Below are 25,543 nucleotides of genomic sequence, written 5' to 3'. Positions count from 1 at the left end.
TATCATGAGAATTGTGATTTGGGATTTAGGGTTTCAAAAATATTATCGGTTAATATTTTGAATTATTTATAATTTTATATTCAAATGGAATCTCTTATTTATTTTAAGTTGAATAATATTGTTATTTCAACTTATAAGTAAAGCTGTAGTTTAATACTAAAGTAGGCCATAGCTCAAAAAATGTCTAAGCTCATAGGGCATCAAGCACTCAGCTTGGCAAGATGTTAACCCAAGAGCTAGCCACCTAGGACAACTATAAGCATCAATCTGCGGTTGTAGAGTTAACAACTTGATCACTAAGTAAACAAACGCGTCAACATTTCTAGACAGCAGGGCCAACAAATTAATCTCTAGGCAAACGACCGATCAATTAATAGTCTCCAAGTGGCCTCTCGACCTCCTTTCTCTCTCTCTCTCTCTCTCTACACTCTCAGTTTTATTACTAACCTAAATTGTATGGCTTCCTTACTTCGGGCAGGATGTACAGCTTGATCACTCGACAAACCAACATACTAAGATGGCTAGACGACCGATCAATACAAATACCCAACTATGACCTCCTTTCTACACTATCAATTTTACCGTTAGCCTAATTTGTTTTGCTTCTTTGCTCAGACTACATCTTTTACTAACTTAAAACATTAGATAACGTCTCAAAATACCAACTTCAACCTCCTCTTAACTCGCAAAACGAGCCCATTCATCCTATCCAATTACCAAAAGACAAACGAATATCATTATCTTTTGCCGTAAAATTTCATGTAAAACAATATGATTACAGGCAAGATTCTTTTTCATCATTTCCTTCTCATTGGCAACCATGATGGTGAAATGATAGTAAAAAAACAATACACTCAGTTGGTCAATTTCAATCGAAATCAAACCCCTTTTAGAAGTGGAGGCATTAAATTAAAAACCACTTTTGAATAAATAATTCCAAACTCTCATGGTTGAGGACAAAGAAACATAATCAACAAAAAAAGCCAATAGAAAAGCAAAGTCAAGTAATCATGACATACACCACCCAAAACAGTACACTCATCAACTTTTCCAATTTTCATTCCAATAAATATAAACCCTAATCTTCTCCAATTCTTCTCCTACAACAAAGCCAAAAAAGAAACCCCTAAAGTCTCCCTCTAGATATGGAACCAAGCCCACCCTTTATCACCAAGAAGCTATCTAACTTGGCTCGTTTAAGTGTATTCATGATAAGAAAAGGGTTGTCAAAGGGCAAGCTAGTGCTTGACGACCTTCAATTCTTAATGAAACGTGGGAAGATCATGGGAAAAGCATTAAATGAGGCATCACTGAGTTGCAGATCACGTGACGTGCATCTTTCCTTCGTATCACCAATGGAGTACGAGTTCAGCTGCCGTACAAGTCCGTCGCATCAACCTTACGACCCCTTCAATGGCAGAAAGCGAAAAGCTGCCGCCCGTTACCGTTACTACGCAGGGCGGCCTCGGGGGCGAGACGGTGTGGTTTTGGGAGCAATGGGATGTAGAGATTCGGGTGATTACGTGTCGCCGAAGCCATTAAAAGGAAGGAGAGTGCATATTAGTAGGGAGTTGCCATTGGTGTTGAAGGATCATGAAGATGATGAGGATGAATACCGTGTAGATGAAGCGGCTGAGGAGTTTATTCAAAGCTTTTATACGCAACTAAGGTTGCAGAAATGGTTGGCTGTCATGGAAGCAACCGATTACTATGGCTAAAAAGCCTAAAAGAATGTATAATTTTGGAAGTTTATATATATGTTGATCCTTTGATCTTTAGGGGAAACAAATTCAACAGATATGTAACATATGTAACATTTCAGCAAAGGTTTTTAACGACAAAGTCGTTCTTTCATGCTATCTTTGTCCCGCTTTTTTGTGTGTAATTTGTATTTAAGTAACGCATATGAAAATTTGCAATTAGGAGATGGTTGGATGCTAAGGTTGAAATCTCGAAATTTACGATATTTGTTTTTTGTTTTTGATTATAAATGGTGATATTCACGTCCAAATTTTAAATATTTATAATTATTAATTTAACCTATAAATTTTAAATGTACCCGATAAAATCGAAGCTTCTAGCTATTAGATGTGGAGGTTAAAAAAAGAAGACGACATGAACAAAATTGAAGTCATAATTTAGGATTTTTATTTCTTAGATTTAATTGTTAGTTTTGAAGAGTGAGGACAAATGCCTGCTTTTTTTCTGTATTCTGTATGGAAACTGGTGATGCTGTTTAGATGATAATCCTTATTAAAAGTATTTAAATCATGGGAATATTCTCCCTCCATTGTGGTCTTTTAAATTTTAAATTCAATCCAAAACTTGATAATAATATCAACTAGCCAGTTTATCCCTCAATTTAAATATTAAATGTCAAATCTTGATTGTGATTTGAACTGTCTACTAAGAAGAAAATTGAATTGATATAATTGTGATATTTGCAATTTATTTAGATGATAATCCTTATTAAAATTGAACTCTCTAGTAATAAGTTATGAGGACAAATGCCTGCTTTTTTTCTGTATTCTCTGTAGGAAAAGTGTCAAGTCTTGACTATGGAAACAGGTGGGTGTCATTCTAATATTTGGTACTATCAATGGATGTTCTTCCTTAAAAATATTATCCTTAGTAAATAGAATCTTCTCACCCCACCATGCGTTCCTAATTCCCTATTTGTTTTTTTTGTCTTCTTTAACCTCAACTACAACTCATCTAAATATATACATTTCTCCGTTTCATGTTATTTTGAATTCAAGTCAAAATTTGTAATCTCAATTAAGATAAAATCTTCTTTTTTTTTTTGGAAAAGCTAATAGAATTTCATGTTAAAATTATCTGAATGGAATAAATCATCCATGGAATATGCGATATTTTTCATTTCCCCGAACCTACAAAAATTGAAATTGAACTCTTATTTTTTAAGAGGGATTAAAAGAAAAATTATACCATTTTACCAAAGCCCTTCCAACAAGTAATTTAAATTTGAATGTCAGAACCTAAAATTGTCAAAACTTAAAAACTCAAATTACAAACACCAAACAATTTAAATCCAAAATTGAGATTCTAAGCTTGAGATTAACGTTAGCCATTCTCTTCTCTAAAGAAGATAGCGGTCAAAGTACACTGAATGTCATCCAAAATTGAGATTAAATCGATTAAATCTTCGATTTTTTTCGATTTCATCAATTCAACTAACAAGTTGGTACATTTGCCCTGATTGTTAAGTTACATTTCCCTTTCATTCTTCTCCCAATGTAACCTTGTCTTTTGTTTAAACCCTAAAATATACATAAACCAATCAAAACAATGAAACCTAAACTTCTTTGTTACGAGCCAAAAAAATGAGTTAAGAAAACATGCGCATTTTGACAATTTAATATTTAAGTGGAAACGTTGCGTTTTGGTGTGCCAACTGTAGTAATCTAATTCTAAACTTTATGTTTTGTTTTCTTTTATTTTTTTAGACTGTTGTAAAAAAAAAGGACAGTATTCTGTTAAGCATGAATTCTCTCTTCTCCTAATTGTTACTTTTCTCTTCTCTTCTTCCTTATTCTTCTCTATTATCCTTTCTTCTATCTTGTTATTGTGATTTTCAAGTTCGATTCATATCAGGGTACTAGAGCTTCAACAATTGCTATGGTCGGGGATGGAATCACATCGCGTTTGCAGAACGAAGTGAATGTATTGCAATAAGAGATGGTGAAGATTTAAGAGGAACTATCTCACTTGGATGCTAAACAAGAAGCTAAGGTTGGTGCAAGGTTGCAAGGGTTCAAAGATGAGATAGAGGGGGAGGTGCGGTCTGAACTTCATAACTTATTTGAACAGTATATTGGGAATCTGGTTTCCTCTAGTAATGCTACTACTCAGGCTAAAGGGAAAGGTGTATTGAGGGGCACTTTTTGGGTTTTTCCCCAAGAAACCTTTGGAGGCACAACAAACTATTCTGGGGTTTGGTCTCGAGGGCTTACCCCTGTTTTGCTTAAGGTCTTCGCAAGATCGAACTTATAGGTTGGAGGGTCCTCGTTTTGACTGTTTGAATTTTAGTTGTTGGTGGTCCAAATTAGAACAATACTTCGTAGCTGAAGGGGTACTAGATGGGGAAAAAGTTCGAACGGTGATGTTACATTTGGAAGGGCGAGCCTTGGATTGGCACTATTTTCATGCCTAGAAGCATGATGGCATGCAAATGTTGGATTGGGGAGGGTATGCCCAGAGTCTAAAGGAAAGGTTCGACTTTAGCATGTTCAAGGACCCTGTGTTTGAGTTGGTGACCTTGAAGTAGCAAAGATCAGTAGAGAACTACCATGATTTTTTTTGTAAGTCTTTTAAATCAATTACAATTACCTGAGCCTTACGCTTTAAGCATTTTTTTAGCATTTTGAGATAGGAGGTAAGTCAGTACTTACGATTTTTTAGACCACAGACCTTAGTTGAGGGTTTCCATATTGCTAAACAATTAGGGACCTCTTCTAATCATGGTACACTTGCACAACCAGATGTTGCTAGGTCCAGTGGGACTAATGCGCTAAGGGTCTATTAAAAAGGTATCATCCCAGCATTGATTGCCGATAGAAAAAAAAAAGGTTGTGTTTTTGGTGTGGTGCCAAATACCACACTAGCCATAAATGTGTAAAGGGTCAACTTTACCAAATGCTACTTAACTCTCACTCAGATGGAGAGGCAGAGGACTTTCATGAGTGCTCGGATTAGCTAGAAGATTCTCCTACTGAAGGTGACTAGTCTCAAGAGCCTGTCATATCCCTTCATACCATAAAAGGTTTACAAGGCCTTTACACAATGAGAATTGAAATCACAATGGGAGTTGCTAGAGTTATTACTTTGGTAGGCTCGGGTAGCACCTATAAATTTTTTGGACACTCATTTTGTGGCTAAATTATCTTTTCCTATATGGCAACAGAAGCAACTCGAGGTAACAATAGTTGATGGCAAGAGATTATTCATTAGGGGTACTTGCAAAAAAGTTCAATGGGAAGCTTAAGGATCTAAGTTTGTGATCGAGTTTATGCTACTACCTCTGAAGGGTTGTGATATAGTTATTAGGATACAGTGATATAGTTTCATGACCATGAAGTTTATTTCTGAAGGTAGTCCATGTACCTTAAAGGGTGTATTGCTTGGCAATATTCAATTAATGTTTGCTAGACAATCATCGAACTGTCTGTCTCAAGCTAATAAGATATTAGGCCCTTGTACCATATTTATGATCTCACTGCCCATGTTTTTCTATCAACAGCAGTTTCAGTGGTACCTATTGATCTACAAGCACTCCTAATAGAATTTTGTGACATATTCAAAACTCCAACTGGTTTGCCTCCACCAAGACTCCAAACTATAAAATCCCACTAAAATTTGAGGGTGTGGTAGTAGAAATCAGGCCTTATAGGTACCCTATAGTTCAAAAAATTGAGATGGAAAAAATCATTCAGGAAATGCTATATAATAGTATCATAAGGGACAGTAACAACTCCTTTGCATCCCCCATTGTTACGGTAAAAAAAAGGACGACAATTCAAGGCTTTGCATTGATTACAGGTAGCTCAACCAACTGACCGTTAAGGATAGGTTCCCTATCCCAATTATCGAAGAGTTTCTGGATGAATTGGGTAATGCTAGAGTTTTTTTGAAACTCGATTTGAGGTTGGGTTACCACCAAATTAAAATACATGAGCCAGATATCCATAAAACAACTTTTAATATGCATGAAGGGTATTACGAACTCCTAGTGATGACCTTCGGGCTCACTAATTCCTCTTCAAGCTTCCAAGCTCTTATGAACGCCATATTCAAGCCCCTATAGAGAAGGTCAATTCTAGTATTTTTTTTACGACATTTTAGTGTATTCCATAGGTTGGGATGAGCATCTAAAACATCTTAAAGAAGTTTTTCAAATATTAAGGCAACACCAATTATTTGTCAAGTAGAGTAAGTGTTCGTTTGGTATGGGACAGGTGGAGTATTTGGGCCATGTAATATCTAATGGGATTGTGGCCATGGACTCAAGCAATGTATATTATGTTGCTAAGTGGCTGATGCCTACATGTATTAAAGAATTGAGAGGTTTTTTGGGTCTATCTAGATATTATAGGAGGTTTATAAAGCACTATGGTATTTTGGCCAAGCCACTAATAAATCTTTTTTAAGAAAAATGCTCGGGGTTAGAATGAGCAAGCTACTACTGTATTTCAACAACTAAAAGAGGCCATGTGCTCAGCCCCAGTACTAGTCTTTCCTAACTTCCAAATTGAACTATGTGAAGACACAAATGCATCAAGATATGGTGTTGGGGCTGTCCCTCAACAAAAAGGACAACTAGTAGTTTTTTTCAACAAGGGACTTAGTGTTTGGCATCAAGCTTTATCGATATCCGAGAAAGAGATGCTTGCAATGTTGTTGGCTATGAGAAAATGGCATGGCTACCTAGTAGGGAGACATTTTAAAATCAAAATAGACCATCAAAGTTTTTGTTTCCTATCAGATTAGTAAGCCATTACCCTATTTCAACAAAAATGAGTTGTTCAAATGCTAGGGTATGATTATGAAGTTATTTATAGGAAGGGTTCGAATAATGCCACTGTTGATGCCCTTTCTAGGAACAAATCCCTAATGGATAGCCAAGTATAACAAATGAATGGGTTAACTGTTGTTTCTGAAATTTTATCTAAGGTTTGAGCCTTGTATCAATCAGATGAAAAGCTACAAAAGTTATGAAGAGGTTCTATAACAACAATCTCAACACCCTAAGTATGTGTGGGATGGAAGATTTTTAAGAAGGAAGGGAAATATCGTGGTAGGAAATGATGGAAAGCTAAGGATGGAATTGTTTCAACACTTTCATGCTAGTGCCATAGGAAGGCACTCAGGGGTTCATGCTTCTAAAAGTATAATGACATCCTTTCTCTACTGGAAGGGTATGACAGGAGATAAAAAGACTTCGGTCAAAGAGTGTCTTACCTGCCAAAAGTGCAAAATAGTTAAACTTGGCCTATTTCAGCCATTTCCAATACCAGATCGGGCTTGATCCTCCATTAGTATGAACTTTATAGAAGGCCTCCCAAACATAAAATGGAAGCCCGTTATATTAGTTGCGGTGGATCGTCTGACTAAATTTGGGAATTTTTTGAGCCTTTCACATCATTTTATAGCAACTACAGTGGCACAGAAGTACTTGACCTATATTTTTAAATTGCATGGGTTGCCCGAGTCTATAGTCTCAAATAGAGATAAAATATTTATCAGTAATTTCTGGCAAGACCTTTTTCAGGCGAGATAGAACAAAGTTGCAATTGTCCACTGCGTACCATCCAGAAAATGATGGCCAAATCGAGGTATTAAATCGATGTCTTAAAGGCTACCTCAGGTGTATGACAGGGGAAAGGTTAAATGATTGGTTACAATGGCTTCCTATGGCCGAATGTTTGTACAATTCCACTTATCATTCTTCTATCTGCACTCCTCCTACGAGGCACTGTACAGCCAACAGCCTCCACATCATATACCTTATTTTGTAGACACTTCTCCCATAATCAACATTGATAGGAGTTTACAAAAAGGGAAGTTGCTAGGTAGTTGTTTCAATTCCATTTGAAGAGGGAACAAAATAGAATGAAGCAACAAGTAGACAAACATAAAAGAGAAAGATAGTTCAAGGAGGATGACTTGATATATCTAAGGTTGCAGCCATATAGGCAGCATTCAGTCAGAAGGCTGCTGAATCAGAAGTTATCCCCCAAATACTTTGGTCCCTTTAAGGTGGAAACTCGAGTGGGGAAGGTAATATATCAACTGAAATTGCCACCTGGTTTGCGAGTGCACCACACATTTCATGTTTCACAACTTAAAAAGCATGTTGGCCCAGCTCTAGTCCAAAATGCCTTACCTATAGTCAGTGCAAGTGGTGCTTGGGCCAAGGAACCAACACGAGCTATCGATCGTCGAATGGTCAAAAGTAGGGGTGTTCAAATTTTGGTTAAAACTGAATTAACCGATCGAACCAATCTAATTCGATTAATCGATCGGAGGTCGATTAATTATTTTTTAGAAGTTTAGTTATCAGTTAATTCAATTCGAGATAGGGTAATTAATCAAATTAACTAAACTTAATAATTAATATTATATATTATAAGTATTAGCTCACTACCCACCCAGACCCTAACCACTGGCCCACCACCAAAATAAACCCAATCCAATATATATCTATAAACCCAACCCAATCCTAAAAAATAAAAATAATTTAATAATTTAATAAAACATAAAAATCTAGAAGTCTAAAAATAACACACAAAAAATCAAAAAATTAGAAATCCTTAACCCTAAATCTCTAATCTTATCCCTCAAAATTGGAAATCCCTAATCTAAAATCTCCCCAAATCCCTACTACTAGTCACACTGTCTGGCGTCCACCAGGTCACCCTCATTGTTCGACGTTTGTTCGGCACTCACCTTGGATTTTTCAGGTGTTTTTTTTGTCAAAGGTCTCTTCTTTTTGTTTTCATTGGAAATGAACTTTTCTACTATTACTCTTTAGGATTAAAGGTATCTTCTTCTTCTTTATGACAAAAATTTCATTCTTCCCTTCCTCTTTCTTTATTTGAAATTATGAAATTAGGTATCTGAATTATATATGTGGGTATCTAAATCTCACTATGTGTTGTTGTAGGTTTTGGTTTAGTTACTCAATTTTAATTTAAATTATTTCAGTTTTTAGTTTGTGCTGAACTGTAATAGTTTGATTCTAAACTTTGTGATTGTTACGTATTTGTATTTTAACGTATATTTGTATTGTTATGCTTGTGAACTTAAAAAAGGGTTAAATCTAGTGTGGTATAATTGTGTGTTGTGCGAGGCTTAGATTTAAACATGATTCTTGAAAAGTTAGTTCCATAGTATTGTTTCTTGATGTGCTCATTCTCTGTGCTATGGCATTTAAAGAGATACCAGTCCTCTTCCCTCAACAATTTGTTCTTTATTCACTAACTGCATGCAATATACTATTTTTATATGTTTAAGGCTATCTATAGATAGCCATTTCTCGAGGTCATTCATATGTTTAAGTATTCAACTATTAATATACTATGATCATTCAATATATAGAACAAGGCCTGATTTAGGCTATTTTACCCAACTAATCTCAAAAAATAAATACTTACAAAAATGACCCTGTTTGAAAAACTATGACGAAAATAACTTAAAATCTATAGTGTTGGGCAGTGCCAACAATCTCACCACCGACACCACCTTCCATCATTCCCTAATCATGCCTTAATGATTGTCCCGTCCTATAAAAATTTATATTTTTTTGTGCAGGCACTATAATGGCCGACACCTAGATGTATTTTTTTGAAATACCTTCAAAAATATGGGTATTCTACAATTAAAAAATAAAAAAACAATATTTTAATAGGTGCCAGCGTTGAAGTGGCCGGCATCGGTTCAAAACTTAAAAAAAATAATTTTTTTTACTTTTTGGTGCTGGTGTTAAAGTGGCCGACACCGGTTCAAAAAAAAGATTGAGGAGGAATAAAGCTGCACTCCAATTGTATCAATTGGGCCGAAAGGCGTTGGCGATAGCTGATTGCAGAGTGGAGCGAAAGAGGTGGCTTAGAGCAAATGGAGAAGGAAGAAGAGAAGCAAAGAATGAAAAATAAAAAACCAAAACCCATGTGTAACAATTATGGAGGAGATGAGATGAAAGTTGAATAAAAGAGAAAATACCAATGAAATAACATTGGAGCCTTATTATGAAATTAATCAGAAAAAAACAAAATAATTAAAAATGAAAACTAATAATATCATACCCGCAAGCACCAAAACTTTTGAAAAGAATCATTCTTAACAAAAAAACTCTTGCTTCATTCGAAATGCAAGAGATATTAACTAAAATAATGAAATTTGGAATTAGACTTTAAACGCTAAGGGGTTTAAAATGTATTGAATGATTCTTTTAGAAATATTTAATTGAATGTTAAATATGAACCATGAGTTTTAATTTATTCAAATAAAATTTTATATCTTTTTAAGTGGTAAATGAAAAGCTTATTTAACTCTGGTTAATTCTAAAAAAGGTAAAATTAATAATTCAATTATTATTATTATTTCAAAATTTGTTTGGTGGACCATTAATGTTAAACCTTGTTATTTATTTGGTAATTGTAATACTTTTCTCTTTTATCTCATATCCTCTTTCTCTTTAATAATGGTAACAGATGAGTTTTATTTTTTTTTTCATTTTTCATTCTTTGCTTCTCTTCTAGCCACCGCCTTCACTCCACTATGCAGTCAACTACTGCCGACGTCCATTGGACCAACTGGCATAATCGGAGTGCAGATCTCTTCCTCCTCAATCCATTTTTTTTTAACCAATGCAGGCAACTTCAACATTGGCACCAAAAAAGTAAAAAAAAAAAATTTATTTTTTAAAGTTCTCAACCAATGCTGGTACCTATTAAAATATTATTTTATTTCTTTTTCTTTTTAAATCGTAGAATATCCATATTTTTTGAAGGTATTTCAAAAAATACATATGAGTGCCGACCATTATAGTGCCGACAAAAAAAAAGTATCTTTTTTTTATTAGACGGGACAATCATTAAGACATGATTAGGGAATGATGGAGGGTGGTACCGGAGGTGAGATGTCGGCATCGCTTGGCACTGTAGATTTCAGGTTATTTCCGTCATAATTTTTCGAACAGGATCATTTTTGTAAATTTATTTTTTTAGGTTAATAGCTGAATACTGTGGAAGATAGAACAGGTGCCAAGCTAACATACAAAATGCTGAACAAGGTCGTTCATATGGTTTTGCATACTGGAAGAACAATTATAATAATAGTGGAATACTCTAACATCTAATCAAATTTACTGGAAATCATATGTACTCGTGTAACATACAAATAAAATCTGATGTCTAAAAATTAGAGTATTTTTAGATTTAATTATTTTAGCATATGTTTAGTATTTAAAATTTATAAAATATATTCTCATTTCCTTTGTTTATCACATGTAACTTTGAATAATACCAAAGTTCCTATATGTTTAATATTTAAAAGTTATATAAATTTATATTAATATTGATATTTATGGATTGAAAATTCAGAAAAGTAGAAATTAATTTTAAAAGAGTTTAAATGAAAAAAAACCATTTTTGAAACTAATTGTTTTTTAAAGTTCTCTAAGGGATTCCATGGATATAATAATTGTAACTAATGAAGCATTTATGTAAATAGATTTGGCCTCAATTTGAATCACCACATTCAACTTGAGCTTTTTGAACTGCATTTTAATACATTCTCCACAATTTGAATCTCCTATATCACCTTCACATTGTCCCAATACATAAACAGATTGATAATTTTCATTATTGTTCACCAGTAAATGTATTTAAATATGTATACATTTTAATTCATTTGTATGTTGTATATAAATGTATTTTAATCTACTATATAGTTTTTTTTTCTTGCAGAATGTCCACAGAACCAACATTTGTTGAGGGTAGTGTTACATCTCCTAATTCGATAGATTCTGGAAAACCGATAGGTGAAGCTTTAAGCCAAACAAAGGGGATTGCTAGAAAAAGAAAAGCTAAATGTAATTATTGTGAAAAGGAATTTTGTTGTGATGGAAAAAAAATTGTATGGGTCATTGAAATATCATATCAGTTCATGTAAGAAAATCCTAGTAATGTTGTTGACACTAACCAAAAACAACTAGTTTTACATAGTAAGGGAGTTGAAGGGGCGAAAGGGCATCTTCCAACTTGGAGATTTGATCAAGAAGTATGTAGGAAAGGGTTAGCACAAATGATTGTGATTGATGAATTACCTTTCAAATTTGTTGAAAGTGAAGACTTTAGAAAATTTATGTTCAAGGCATGTCCTAGGTTTCATATTCCTTCACGAACTACTATCACTAAGGATGTTTATCAATTGTATTTAGATGAAAGGGCCAAGATAAAACAACTTTTGAAAAGTTCTTATTCTAGAGTTTGCTTAACTACTGACACATGGACTTCTTTGCAAAGAGTTAATTATTTGTGTATTATTGCTCACTTTATTGATAACGATTGGAAATTGAATAAAAAGATTTTAAACTTTTATCCAATTTTTAGTCATAAGGGTGATTCCATTGGGATGGTGATTGAGAAATGCTTGTTGAATTGGGGGATTGATAAATTGTTTACTGTTACTGTTGATAATGCAAGTTCAAATGATGTTGCTATTGGTTATTTGAGAAAGAAATTTAGCTCTCGAGGGGATTTAGTTCAAAATGGTAAATATCTTCCCATGAGATGCATGTCACACATTATGAATTTGATTGTTGTTGAAGGCTTAAAGGAAATGAATAAATTCGTTGAACGTGTTAGGGGAGCTGTTAATATGTGAGATAATCTCCAGCTAGATTACAAAAGTTTAAGGAGTGTGTTGTGGTGGAAAAGATAGAGTGCAAGTTGTTGTGTCTTGATGTTTGTACTAGGTGGAACTCAACCTACTTAATGTTAGACATTACTCAGAATTTTGAGAGAGCTTTTCAGATATTTGAGGACCAAGATACAAACATTAGGGTTGAACTTGAAAGGAGGGAGGGTTGACTTAGTGCGGATGGTTGGGCTAGTGTTAGAAACTTGAGGGATTTCTTAGAATATTTTTATGAAGTCACTTTGCGTATTTCTGACATTTCATATGTCACATCCAATAATTTTTTTAATGAGCTTTCTAAAATTGATATCCTTTTATGAGATGCTCAGTCAAATATTGATGTTGACTTTAGTGTTATGGCCATGAAGATGAAAGACAAATATGTTAAGTGTTGGGGTGATATTGATAAGATGAATTTGCTTATGTTTGTTGTTTGTGTTTTAGATCCTAGAAAAAAAGTTAAAATATCTTGAATTTGCACTTAGTGAAATGTCTAATGTTGAAAAAGCTTGTGAAATGATGCAAAAATTGAAGGAAGCTTTGTATGAATTGTTTGATGAGTATAAGCCTCCACTTCATAGTCTTATAACCAATCAAGTGTGGCAGCACATGTTTGTCTTGGTGAACCACAACAAAAAATGAAAAGGCGTATACAAGTTTTGTATAAAAAGTGTGAGTTGGAAAATGGTGGTGAGGACAAAACATAATGAGAATTTTATTGAAGATTTTGATATTTTATTGTGGTGGAAAGTGAATAGCCCTTGATTTCCCACTCTTTCAAAAATGGCCAGAGATGTGTTAGATATATTGGTTTCTACGGTTGCCTCAGAGTTTGAGTTTAGCATCGGGGGGCATGTGCTTGATCAATTTAGGAGTTCTTTAACTCCTAAAATTGTACAAGCTCTTGTGTGTACTCAAAGATTGGATTCAGAAATCATCATCACAGAAGACATAAAAAAGAATGAAGAACAAATCTAAGAGCTTGACAAGATTGAAAATGGTATATTTATTTTTAATTTAATAGTTTCAATTTTTTACCACACCACTCCTACACTAACTTATTTAATCAATTCAATGTTTGGACTTTTCTTGGAATGCATTAGAGCCTACCCTAAATTCATGAGCTTTTGTGAGTTGAAGGGTATGCTTACTTATCTTATTCTTGTTAACTTACAATCTGTTCCTTTGTTTTTTATTTGATTTTTTAAAATGCATATATTTCTATTATATGCTCATTTTTTGCACATATTTTTTTAGGTATAATGCATATGGAGATTTTTTGGAGAGAAGAAATGGATGCAAATGGAGAATATTAAAGACTTACATTTTAATTATGTGTTAATTTCAAGACTTATGTAGTGTTTCAATACTTAAATTTCGTTAATTCGATTAATTGGTTAAGTCGATTAATTCGGTTAATTTTTTTATATGTTTTATGCTTGTTTCAATAAAAAATAAAAATATATAAATTCCGATTAATTCAGTTAACTAATCGAATTAACTGAAATATTTCAGTTCAGTTAATTTTTTTGAAAAAATTTTAGTTCGGTTAATGTTAATGGATTAAAAAAATAATTAATTCGATTAATACTAATTCAGTTCGATTAACCGATCAGTTAACCGTTTGAACACCTCTAGTCAAAAGCGAAAGCAGGGCAGTGACTGAAGCTTTAGTGGAGTGGGCTAATTCATTTCCTGAGGATGCTACATGAGAGTCCCTTGATTAGCCGAGAACCAACTTTCCTCAGTTTGATCCTTGAGACAGATAATTTTGAGAGAAGAGCAAAAAACCTGAGTGAAGAGAACGGACGTGTTTTGATGATTTCAAATTTAAGTGGAAACGTTGTGTTTTGGTGTGCCAGCTGCAGTAACCTAATTCTAAACTGTTAGTTTTGTTTTCTTTTATTTTATAGGCTGTTGTGAAAAAAAAGGACAATATTCTGTTAAGGATGAACTCTCTCTTCTCTTCTCTTCTTCTTATTCCCATCCTGTTATTGTGATTTTCCGGCCCCACTCCGACCAACTCGAAATCCTCACAGCGAGTAGTTTCCTATTCATCATTTGTGTTTAATGAAATTGAATGATTTCCATTTCTATTTTTGTCTTGTGTTATTCTCGATTTAGTTTCCGGTTTTGGAGATTCCACTTGTATGTGAAATGTTGAAGTGCCAAACCCACTGATTTTCAATTAAACCGATCCAATCCGGTTTTTCTATGATTGCCTAAATGCGAGGAACGAACCCTAAACATCAATCTTTACTAAAAAAAGGTTATAAGAAACCTAATTCAAACTAAAATTCTTTTACAGAACCAAAACCAGCTAAGCCCTAAACATCACAAAAGCTTGAAGACCAAGGGAGGTACAACGTGGACAACAAGAGATGCCCGAAATGAACCCTAACACACATTGAAACTATCCCTCATGCCTCGAAACAAATATAGTTCCAAGATGCAAATAAGCTATAGATTTACATACTTGTAATTCTCTTGTTCAGAAAACCACAATAAATGAACTCACACAGATGACAATGCGAAAATGTGATTGGGAGATGAGCAAAGATTCAGAAGTATCACGAAAACTCTCAGATTTCTTGGCCTCGAATATAAAATAGTCTTCTCAATCGAACTCTCTCCTGGCAAATGGGAAAGAAAACAAGAAAGATCAGTATTAACATCTTGAACGGACATCAATTTCTCGTACCTGCAATGGAGTTGTTAATTAAGAGGAGTATGCAGTGAGATACAACACTTGCCTCAGAGCCGTCATGGTCGTATCGGATTAAAAAGATACACCTGCAACCTCTTATGTCATGCGTTTTCCTTTCGACCTCATTGACGTGAACATCATAGTAGATTAATTGGTCCCTTTTCTCCTAAAATCAAGAGAGTGAGAGAGAAGAAAATTAAGCAACAAAGAGGTGTAAGATAATTGGAGAAATTTATAAAGAACAAGCGCATCAATGCTGACCTGCAAGCATAATACAAGATCTCCGACCATCACCTTATTACATTCAGAATGTTGAAATGGGATGGATCGAAGTCGCACTGCCTTTTTTACATTAACCCATTCATCCTCATCAGCCCCAAATCCAACAAATCTAACAAGAACTTCCTATAACAAACAATATATTTTATCAAACGACTTGTAAAATAAATAGTTATAAATCACCCTATTACCAGTCTCTGCCTAGATATCAATTTGAATCCATCATGCAACAAAAAGTTCGGCAACAACTATGACAACTTTAATATTAGCCGTGGAAGAGCATCAGTCTACACAGTGATTGCAATAGTTCCAATTAGTTTCTTACAGGTTCACCAGAACCGGGATGTCGTTGTGTGAGAAACGTATCGACATCATACCTGCACATTAAAATCAGCACAGTCCAATATAAGCTGGTCTAGATGATAAGATTTCCTATGACATAACAGTATAAATGCGTGTCAATTCTAGTAGTTTTCTATATGTAGAGAGCTCAACGATAACAACAGAAAAGCCTAGACAATTTCTGTTGAATTGATTTAGATTCGTGTTGCTTACCATGCTCCATCTTTAGATGACCGTGCCTCGAACTCTAGTCCCGATAGATCAGGGATCTTTTCTCCCATTTTCGAAACCACTCCAAGAGACAAAGAGGGAAAAATTTAGCCTCTAGAATAAGGAACTAAAGTGATGGTTAAGTTCTTTATTTCATTTTTATGTCATGGTTTCTAAATCACAAAGCAAACGTAGAAATGGCCAAGAAACCCGTTAAAGATTTCTGCGATAGTATAATATAAACCATAACATTGTGCAAACAATTAGTTTATATGAGACCATGTGCAAAACAAAGTTGGGAGAACAATATCCTCAATGCTTATAGAGCTTTCATGTTCTATGAAATGGGGTAACAAATTGAAACGAAACAGTATTAGAACAACCAGACATCTGAAACTTTGCCAGTTTTGATTTTGAACATTCCACTTTTCAATTTCCCGAAAAGACACGAACCTTTGAGAATCTGAGGAATTTGAGGCCCATCATCTAAAGGGCAAGTTTCAGAGATTCTGGACTCAGTTTTGGAGGTATCAGTCAAGGAAGGAACTTTAGATGCGCTTTCTTGCAGCCTAGCTAAGAACCAGCTTTGTACCTGTGAAAATATAAGGAATTAGGGGTCAATAGGAGAAATCCTAAACTGTTAACCATAAACACCATGATCATAATTTAAGGACAAGAGGAGAAATAATGAGATAAGTAACACCGAAAATGAAAAAAAGAAAAAAGTAAAGAAAGACCTCGGTCCATTTAATAATAGGTTTGCCAGCACGACCGGCAGATGAACTGCAAAGACAATATGCATCAATGTCTAATAAAAATCATTTGGTTATCTATAAAAGAAAGGAAGGGTGAGAAATATGCATGAAATGCAACTAACCTGAAATTTCTAGCCATTTTTTTACAGAATTCCTTACTCAGCAGTAGCTCTCTTGATTTCATTAAAAATTTCTCCATCTTCTTGATCTGAACATAAATATATAATAAAACGGGAAAATATATGTTTTATAATCCCATAACAAAATAGCTTTGCAAAAGCCACAAACATGATATATCTCAACAGTTACTACTACAAAAATTCTATATGAGGATCACATTGACTCATTTAGAACAAAAGGTTAGAATCAACAACACTTGAACAATATTACCATGTCAAACCAGAAGGTTGAAAGATACTAATTTTAATACAAAAGCATAAAGCATCATGCAAAGAATCAGAACTATGACATGCAAGATCCAGAATCAAGACAACAACTCTAACTTCACATGGTCGTGAATTACAAAAAACATTGACATGTATGCATGCCAACCGGAAGCAAAAATATGGGATGATCCATTAAAAGGTAAGAAATATAGGAAGCTTTCTATATCGAGCAATATGCATGTATGAAAAAGGGGAAAAAAGGCATGCCACCATTTGTTCTAAACACCACAAATTGAACCTCAATTTCGCAACTAATCATTCATTAACAAACCTACTACTGCCAACAGCAAATATGAATACAATATGCTGATAAGTTTCTTTAAGGGCAAAGAACATAAAAATAAACAAAAATGTAACAGCTAAATATACACCTTTGATAACAACCAGAGAAGCTCGTAACTATGAAAATAAAGAAATGCTACATAACAGTAACATACACTATCCACAATAAAGACATGAGCACGAATTACAAAAAACATCAACGCGAATGCTGGAGCTAACCAGAAGCAGAAACATGGGACAATATATTTAAAAAAAAAAAAAAAAACTAGAAATATAGGAAGTTTTCTATACTTAGAAACATGCACGTATGAAAGAAAAAAAAAAGCATGAAACAAATTTAAAGCTCAATTTCTCAGCTAATCATTCATAAACAAACAACTACGGGTGACAGCATATGAATACAATATCCTGGTAAATATCTTTAAAAAGCAAAGAACATGAAAATAAACAAAAAAGAATATATGTTCATGAATTAAAAAACATCAACATGTATGCCAGAGCTAACCAGAAGCATAAACATGGTACAATATATTAAAAATAAGAAATAAAGTAAGTAAGCTTTTTATATTGAGAAATATGCATATATAAGAAGAAGAAAAAAAGCAAATATTTTCTCTAGACCCACAAGTTAAAGCTCAATTTCTCAGCTAATCATTCATAAACTGGTAACAGCATATGAATGCAATATCCTGATAAGTTTCTTCAAAATAAAAGAACATGAAAACAAACCCCCCAAAAATAAAAATAATAGCTAAAACTACATATTTGTCAACAAATGGAGAAACTAATAACTACCCAGATGAAGAAATGGCACTTAAAACAGAAAAGACATGGTTCTTCACCTCGGGTTTTGTAAACCCAGAGAAGGCTGCTCTTTGTCTCTGTCTCTGCCTTAGGCGTAGACGATCCATTAAACACTCCAAAACAGTTCCTGTGCTTTCTTCAAATACAAACTTTAAAGTTTAAAACTTGGTGGAGGCAACTGAGAAACGATTTGGGGATTCAGGAATCTTGTTTACCTTAGTGAACCCTAAATTCTTGAAGTTTCAGAGACAGTGTGTGTTGTACAGCGTATGAATGACCATTTAAGCGCCTGTCAAAGTCTCGGATTCAATTTTTATAGAATTATAAATTAATCTTTCAGAAGTTCTAATTATAAATTTCATCCTTTTTATTTATAAAATTTGAAATATTAGTTCTTTTATTTTTAATTTATTAAAGTTTGGTAGTAATCCAATTAAATCACGTCACCTTGTTCACTAAAAGTCATCACTTCATTAATTTATATATAAAATGAAGAAAATATTAGCAGTTCAACAAATTTATGTGACAAATTACAAAAATAAAGACATTCAAATTTACAGATTTGGATTAACTTCCTAATTTTCAAAAAACATAAATATCAAAATATGAAAAAATAGAGGGACTAACTTCTGAGTTTTTATAAGCTGAAGGATGAAATTCATGTGCTCCGTCCTACTGAGTTGTTCGTATTTGGGCCTTGGGTCGTCGTATAAACTTTATTGGGTTCAGGTCTTGGCTAATCCAAAACCAAAGGGCTTCCACCTATTTATACCGGCAAATAAAGGGAAGTAGAATTCGTTCAAGTTTATTGAATTTCTCGAATCGTTATTAATTTTATGTTTTGATTTATTAGACTTATTTTATTGCATTATACAATAAAATTTCAAAAAAAAGCCAAATTAATAATTCTTATAAAATATATATTTTAAAAATTTATATAATTTTAATTATTTTCATTATTTTAAATATAAAATATTTATTATTATGTCATAAAATTAAAATTATTTATAAATTAAATAAAAATAATATTTGATTTGATTCAAGTAAAATTTTTTACTTATAGTTCATAAACCGTCTAAAACGTCTCAATTCAGATCGATCTTAAATTTTTTTCGATTTTTCTTATTTATCTTTACAAGCAGAACTTATAAAATAATACAATAAATCTAATTATCTTTCAAGTTTGAGTCCCTTATAATATATGAGTCTAAAGAAAACAAATAGCTCCCACAATTATATTACGTTTGGATTGTATTCAAATTAAGGAAAGGAAATTAACGTGTTTCTCCTTTTGAATAGTTTCTTTTATTTGAGTAAGGGAAAGTAAACTTATTTTCCTTAAATTACCTAATTTTTAATTACCCTAAATTGGGGGAAAGTTAGGCAAAGAAAATTACTTTAAGATGTGAAATTACATTTGTATCTTATTAATTTTTATACTAATTATTTTATAAATGGACATAACTGAAATCAAGTTCATATAATCAATTATTATCTTAATTTCTCTACAACTTAATCAAATAAAAATTATAAATATTCATTTACTTTACTTTCCTTTTTATTTATCCTTGGGCAATATCTTTTCTGTAACATTCCTTTCCCCCTTCCTTTCCTTTTCTTTTTCCTTTTAATTATTTATCCAAACATAGGGTTAAGCATAATCACAAAAGTGACAATTGCTCCATTTAAGGTGTTAGGTCCAATAATACCAAGAGACGGTGAATTGGGATTTTTAAAATATTTGCAAACTTTCCTAAATGATGAGGAAAGGAAATAAAAGTTCGGACAATTCAATTTATAGTGGTATACCTCAACCAAGGATTTCACAATTCACTATACTTGAATTGTTACCTTTCCAGAAAAATGTATAACCTTTACAATCCCTATCTTTTTCACAACGGTAAGATAGAACATTCTTCCTAGCTTTTATAGCTTAACTAAAACCCTTTAGCTTTTGTGGCTTAACTAGAAACCTTTTACAATCTACTTAAGGTTTTATACCTCAAAACCCTTAAGTATGCTCTTTACAACAAAGAGAAGATGAAACAACTAACATGAATCTCTAGTAGCCGCGTGTTTGCAAATTGAAACTCTAAATAAAAAGTTTGAGAGTGAGAAAAGATATTACCATAAGCTCTCAACAATATGAACAAGAAAAATGAAGAAAATAAAGATTCTAAGTTAATTCTCGTGTTTGATGCTTGGATATGTCTCTCTTATGTATTGATATGTCTTAAACTTGTATTTATGCCAAGGAATAAGTTTGTGGACATTTCTAGCCATTGGGGATGAATTCTAGCTGTTGGAAACATTAAATTCGAGCTTATTTGCAATTCCAGATATACTTTTATCGATATAAGTGGACTTGTGCCAGTAGAAGTCTCAAAATTATGGCCGTTGGAGCTCAATGTATCGGTAAAATTCCACTTGTATCAGTAGAAATCTAAGGATTTCAAGGGTTTAGAATGTGTAGGAGAATCTAAAGATTGCTTATTGACTTACTTATATCAGTAGAAATTATATTGGTAGAAGGTACAGGAGAATCCAAAGATTGCTTATTGACTTACTTATATCAATAGAAGTCCCCTTAAGTATTAGTAAAAGTCTAGAGGTATGCTTAAACTGCTCTGTGACTTACTTCTATTGGTAGAACTTCCTCCAAGTATCGATACAAATTCCCATAGTTGTATAAAATGAGTTAAAGCACATAAAAACATTTTGGATTGACTCAAAAATATTTAGATAAATTAAAACACATTTAAAATATGTTTTTGAGTACTTTTACAAGTCTTTGAAATGCTTTGAAAATGTTTAACAATATTTTTCATAATTATTTTCACCAAATGACTTAGGAAATATAAATAAAAGTTTATCTTAAATGTTGTTATATCAAAAGATTGAGACATCAAAGCTAACAATCTCTCACTTTTGATATAACAAAATTTAAGAGAAATTTCATTTTGAAAGATGATAACTCTTGAAAAGAGTTATATTTAAGGCCTATAAATGGAATTAATTGGTTGTAATTAAGTGAATACATTTGCATTTTTAGGGTATTTTTAGAACATTGCATAACAAAACTTGGATTACGATATAATGGGCTTTATTTGTTACTTTTATCACTTGGGGAGGAAATGTGTGGTTTTGTATGAACACAGGTGTAGGAAGAGGAAGAAGATGAAGAGGGAAAATAAGGAAAGTGAAAAATTACCGTGGCAAATAGTGAGATTGATTGCTAATAGGATTGCCATGGAAATCTTGGGAAGATAACTTAGCACTTTATCCACGTCATTCTTTGTAAAACCCTAAAAATCGGGTTATAAATTGGGTTTTGGAAACCAAGTATGGTCATTCTTCGGTTTTGAGTTTTTTGACAAGGAAATTGATCTAGTTTAGTGGTTAGGTGTTCTGGTCATGTGTGAAAGGTTCTAGGTTCGAACTCTATTCCTTGAAATTTTGTTATTTTTATCAAACCCTTACTCTTAATCGCCTGGCATAAGTTATATTTTCAATAAACTAATGACAAGAATGAGCTTGCTAGTTTAATGATTAAGCGTTTACATACCCTTTAGTCTTGGGTTCGAGTTTCGACAAAAGCTAGAGAGATGTTTTTTATTGAATTGCCTTGTGGGGTAGTTTATTTTAGTTAATTAAACTTTCCCAAAACAAAAACTCCCTTTTTATTTCACATTGTTTCATTTTTTTCTAACGTTACGCTTTTACTTTCTTCTTTATTGATTCGGTTTAACCGTTTCAAGTTCTTTTCTTTTTGTGCTATGTTACGTTACATTGATTCTGTACGAGGTCTGATTTCTCTATTTTAGTTCAATTCGTTAGCCGGGGCAGGAATTCATCCTTGTTGCTCCTGTATCGATTCTGTATCAGGTGGGTGTTGAAACCCCTCTTTCTTTGCGTTTTCAGTCATCAGAAAATGAGACAATCGAAGCCACACGGCTAGGGACATGGGTGTGTTTGCCCAAGCTGTTTGAGCCACACAGGCAAGGACATGGGCGTGTGCCCAGGCTGTGTGAGCCACACAGGCAAGGACATGGGCGTGTGTCCGGGCCATATAACTCACTGTTTATGCTTTAGAACCATACAGGCAGACGATATGAGCGTGTGCCCAAGTCGTGTGAGCCACACAGGCAAGTACATAAACGTGTGTCCAGGTCCTGTGGCATATGAATAGGATTCGGATCTTATTTTTGAGGCCGTGAGTGTTGCCCAACACGAGCACTGACCTCCACAATGTATTTATGATCTGAATTTGATCGTAAGAGGACTATCTGATGCTCTAAGACTGATATATGAATGATATATGTGATATCTGAACGTGTTAGATTGACGATGAATAACTTGTGATCTGTACGTATATCTATTATGTTTGAACCTAAGTGAATAGGATCCGTTAGAATGTAATGTACTATTGTTTACATGTGCAAAATATCAGGTTCGGCCTATATTCTGTTAAGTTTGTTGGTATGCCTCTGCGTTGCTCTGTTGATGAATAATATACGATATCTGAACATGTTAGACTGATTGTTACTGATTCTGATTTATAACCGTGCGTGTGACTTCATAGAAAATCTCATGTGATCCGCTAAGGTTTGATAAGTTTTTTTTTACAAAATATGGACCCCCATATTTTCTAATTCTGTTAATGAGAGATAACATGACTTACATGCTCATTACTTTAATTCTGCATGAGCATGCCATGACACATTGCATGGAATTTAGGTTGAAGTAAAAGGAGGAAATTTCTAGCAGTTTAATGATCTGTACTAATTGATGGTCTATCCACACTTCTGTTCTGACAGTTAGATGGTAATATAGTGGCTTGACCACATATATTTGATTGGTAGTTTAACTGTATATTGATAAGCCATCGTTGCTGGGCAACCCGGGATGGCGAGTCATCATTGCCGGGCAACTTGGGATGACTTTATTGGTGTGTTTTGGATGGATGAGTTCAGGGGAGAACTCTATTTTGGTGTGTAACGGAGTTTGGGACGACTATTTTTGATAAATTTGCATTTTGATCTGTTTGAAAAACACTACATCTGCATAAACATACATGTTCTGTTTTGCTCTACACCGTTCTGTTCAATATTGCTCTGCTCTGTTCCATGATGTTTTGTTTTACTCTATTTTGTTCTGTTCTGTTTGAATTGCGTTGTTCTGCTCTGTTCTATTTTGTTTTGTTATGTTGTACTGTCTTTGTTGAAACCTCTGTGATACTCTAGATCTGTTCTGTACTGGTTATATAACTATTATCAAATGTTTGCGTTACTATGATTTATATATTACGTTCTATTTATTTGTATTTGAGTTTGGTTATACGCGTGCTTGGTGACTCACCATTTTCTTACTTTTATCTGTTAGAAAGACATTTGATTTAGGATCGGACAGCGTGTAGAAGCTCGGATTATTTTGCACTGAGATAACTACAATTTAATCCTTTAGATTTGTAATCTATTTTGGACTTGTCCTATTTTTATTTTTATAATCTCGTCAATATCTGTTAAGTCTAAAATGAAACTACAAAATCATCTAAATAAACAAAAATGAATTTTTGGTTTTTAAAGTTAAAACTCTGAAAAGAAGTACATTTTTACTACGTTGGTGTAACTCGTCCAGATTCGACTTAAACTTCTAGGCCAGGTTTGAGGTGTTACATTTAGTGGTATCAAAGTCAAGTTTACAAAACTCAACCGTGGGTTTTGGGTTCAAAACTCTTCTTGAAAAAAAATCATTTTAAGTGGAACTTCTGGCTGATTTCGAGATTTGAGTATGGAACATATGATAAGCATAGTTAAAAAAATGAAGGTATACGATAGTCATATGATAGATGAATGGTGAAATTGAAATGTTCGATATTTTATATGCCTTGAATGGGTTGGAATTATATGCGTATTGCTTCACCTACTAACCTTGTGAGGTTTGGTGTATAGGAAAAGGGAAATATGATTTATGGCTAAATGAAATTACTCATAGTTGATTAATTTATTACAACTGGTGAATTTAACTCCTTTTGTATGAGCTTACTAAACATTAGTTGCTGATATAGTTGTTTTCTTTGTTTTGTATATCATTAGAAAACTCGAACAATTGGAAACTTCATCGGAGTACGATCATACTATCCATCGAATTAATTCGGTAGCTTTTGAACATATTGAAATGGTTATAAGTGGCATGTATAAGGTTGTGTGTTATTTTGGTATGATTTGAATGTAATAAGGATTTTAATGTTGTTATGGAGATTGGTTTGTTTTTGAATGGTGCCAAGTTCATTTTGGTTCATGTAATTTGATGAAGGCTTGTAAATAATGTGTATTCATATGAGATAATAGTAGCTATGCATACTCTCATGTGGGTAGAAAGAATAAGGCTGTTTGATATTGATACGAGTCACAAAGGCCCAACCCAAGCTCAAGAACGTGATGGGCTCAAATTACCACAAGGCCCAATAACGAGGTCAAAGGCTAGACAAATGCGTTCCAAACTAAATAGGACCATTCAGGAATTTGTTAGCAAGGCCTTAGATGCGTACACGAAAGAAAGAGAAAATCAATATTCACTTTCTTGTTTTCAAGAAAATCAAGAAACCGAATCTTGTCCCAATTTTGCTATTTGGAGCGATTTCAAGAATCAAGAAAATCAATATTTCAAATCTTGAAAATCTTGGTCCAAGAAACTGAATCTTGCAGCCAAAGTGCATTTGATCTCCGTTACGAGCATCAACGAACCAATTTCGGTAGGAGATGGACTACAAGCCCAAGTTCTTGAAGGCAAGGCCTAATAAGATGATTCCAAGCCCAACCAAGAAGTCAAACCATGCTTAGTTGAAAATCAGGACAAATTGTTAAAGTGGCCAAATTTGTAAAAATTTTAATTGTTTAAATATCTAAGTTTAATTTTTAGACTTTAGGATTATTATATGTAAAAATTCGGCCCAAGTAGCCCATTAAAATGTCTTGGCCGAATTTCCCTCTTAATTTATTAATTAGGTTTTTTTTAAGTTTTCCTAATGAGATTAGGAAATAGATAGAAGGCCTATTAATAGGCATTGCCGGCCGCCCTATTGAATACATTACAATTACATTGAAAATTTCAGATTTGCTTTGAGTGAAAATTCTCTTTGATTTCTCCAAGAATTTTCTCTTGAGTTTTCTTTAGAAGGAGTTTTAACAATCTTTTTGATTGTGGGAGTCATCTTCAGCCTTCTTCTTGCCATTGTTCTTCATTGGAGGGGAGATTAGAGCCGTTTGAAGGGAGTTGTG

The 25,543-nt window shown here is 33.6% G+C and overlaps 2 protein-coding genes and 1 long non-coding RNA gene across 5 annotated transcripts; 2 read left to right on the top strand and 1 right to left on the bottom strand.

The window, feature by feature from the left end:
* The first annotated feature begins 1,145 nt into the window (after positions 1-1,145).
* On the top strand, positions 1,146-1,718 carry LOC105772333 (uncharacterized). Its single transcript, XM_012593622.2, has one exon. It carries the CDS (start codon positions 1,146-1,148, stop codon positions 1,716-1,718), a length of 573 nt encoding a protein of 190 aa, XP_012449076.1.
* Positions 1,719-8,291: 6,573 nt separating this feature from the next.
* On the top strand, positions 8,292-12,004 carry LOC128041825 (uncharacterized). Its single transcript, XR_008196702.1, has 2 exons — positions 8,292-8,480; positions 11,487-12,004. It is a non-coding gene; the product is annotated as an uncharacterized LOC128041825 (long non-coding RNA).
* A 2,672-nt stretch (positions 12,005-14,676) lies between these two features.
* Positions 14,677-18,617, bottom strand: LOC105774185 (protein SAWADEE HOMEODOMAIN HOMOLOG 2). Of its 3 annotated transcripts, none has more exons than XM_012596576.2 (10): positions 18,479-18,617; positions 18,302-18,399; positions 16,854-16,939; positions 16,714-16,759; positions 16,430-16,568; positions 15,980-16,058; positions 15,750-15,801; positions 15,407-15,550; positions 15,192-15,311; positions 14,677-15,071 (listed from the first exon to the last, which is right to left on the bottom strand). In XM_012596576.2, the coding sequence occupies exons 2-10, from the start codon at positions 18,368-18,370 to the stop codon at positions 15,021-15,023; spliced, it is 786 nt and encodes a 261-aa protein (XP_012452030.1). In that variant the 5' UTR covers positions 18,371-18,399; positions 18,479-18,617; the 3' UTR covers positions 14,677-15,020. The 3 variants fall into 3 exon arrangements, with proteins under 3 accessions (XP_012452030.1, XP_052488822.1, XP_012452029.1); XM_052632862.1 differs by having other exon boundaries at positions 18,302-18,390; positions 18,479-18,536; XM_012596575.2 differs by having other exon boundaries at positions 18,302-18,540.
* Positions 18,618-25,543: the final 6,926 nt, after the last annotated feature.

Source organism: Gossypium raimondii, chromosome 6 (genome assembly GCF_025698545.1).
Source record: "Gossypium raimondii isolate GPD5lz chromosome 6, ASM2569854v1, whole genome shotgun sequence".
Classification (NCBI taxonomy): domain Eukaryota; kingdom Viridiplantae; phylum Streptophyta; class Magnoliopsida; order Malvales; family Malvaceae; genus Gossypium; species Gossypium raimondii.
This window is presented reverse-complemented; position numbering and strand designations above follow the sequence as displayed.

Excerpts from the sequence above, each read along its gene's own strand:
- LOC105772333 (XM_012593622.2), top strand. The coding sequence starts at position 1,146 with ATGGAACCAAGCCCACCCTTTATCACCAAGAAGCTATCTAACTTGGCT.
- LOC105774185 (XM_012596576.2), bottom strand. The coding sequence starts at position 18,370 with ATGGATCGTCTACGCCTAAGGCAGAGACAGAGACAAAGAGCAGCCTTC. Across the intron at positions 15,802-15,979 it reads TCATCTAAAGATGGAGCATG|GTATGATGTCGATACGTTTC; the intron begins GTAAGCAACACG and ends TTTAATGTGCAG. Across the intron at positions 15,551-15,749 it reads ATCCCGGTTCTGGTGAACCT|GAAGTTCTTGTTAGATTTGT; the intron begins GTAAGAAACTAA and ends TGTTTGTTATAG.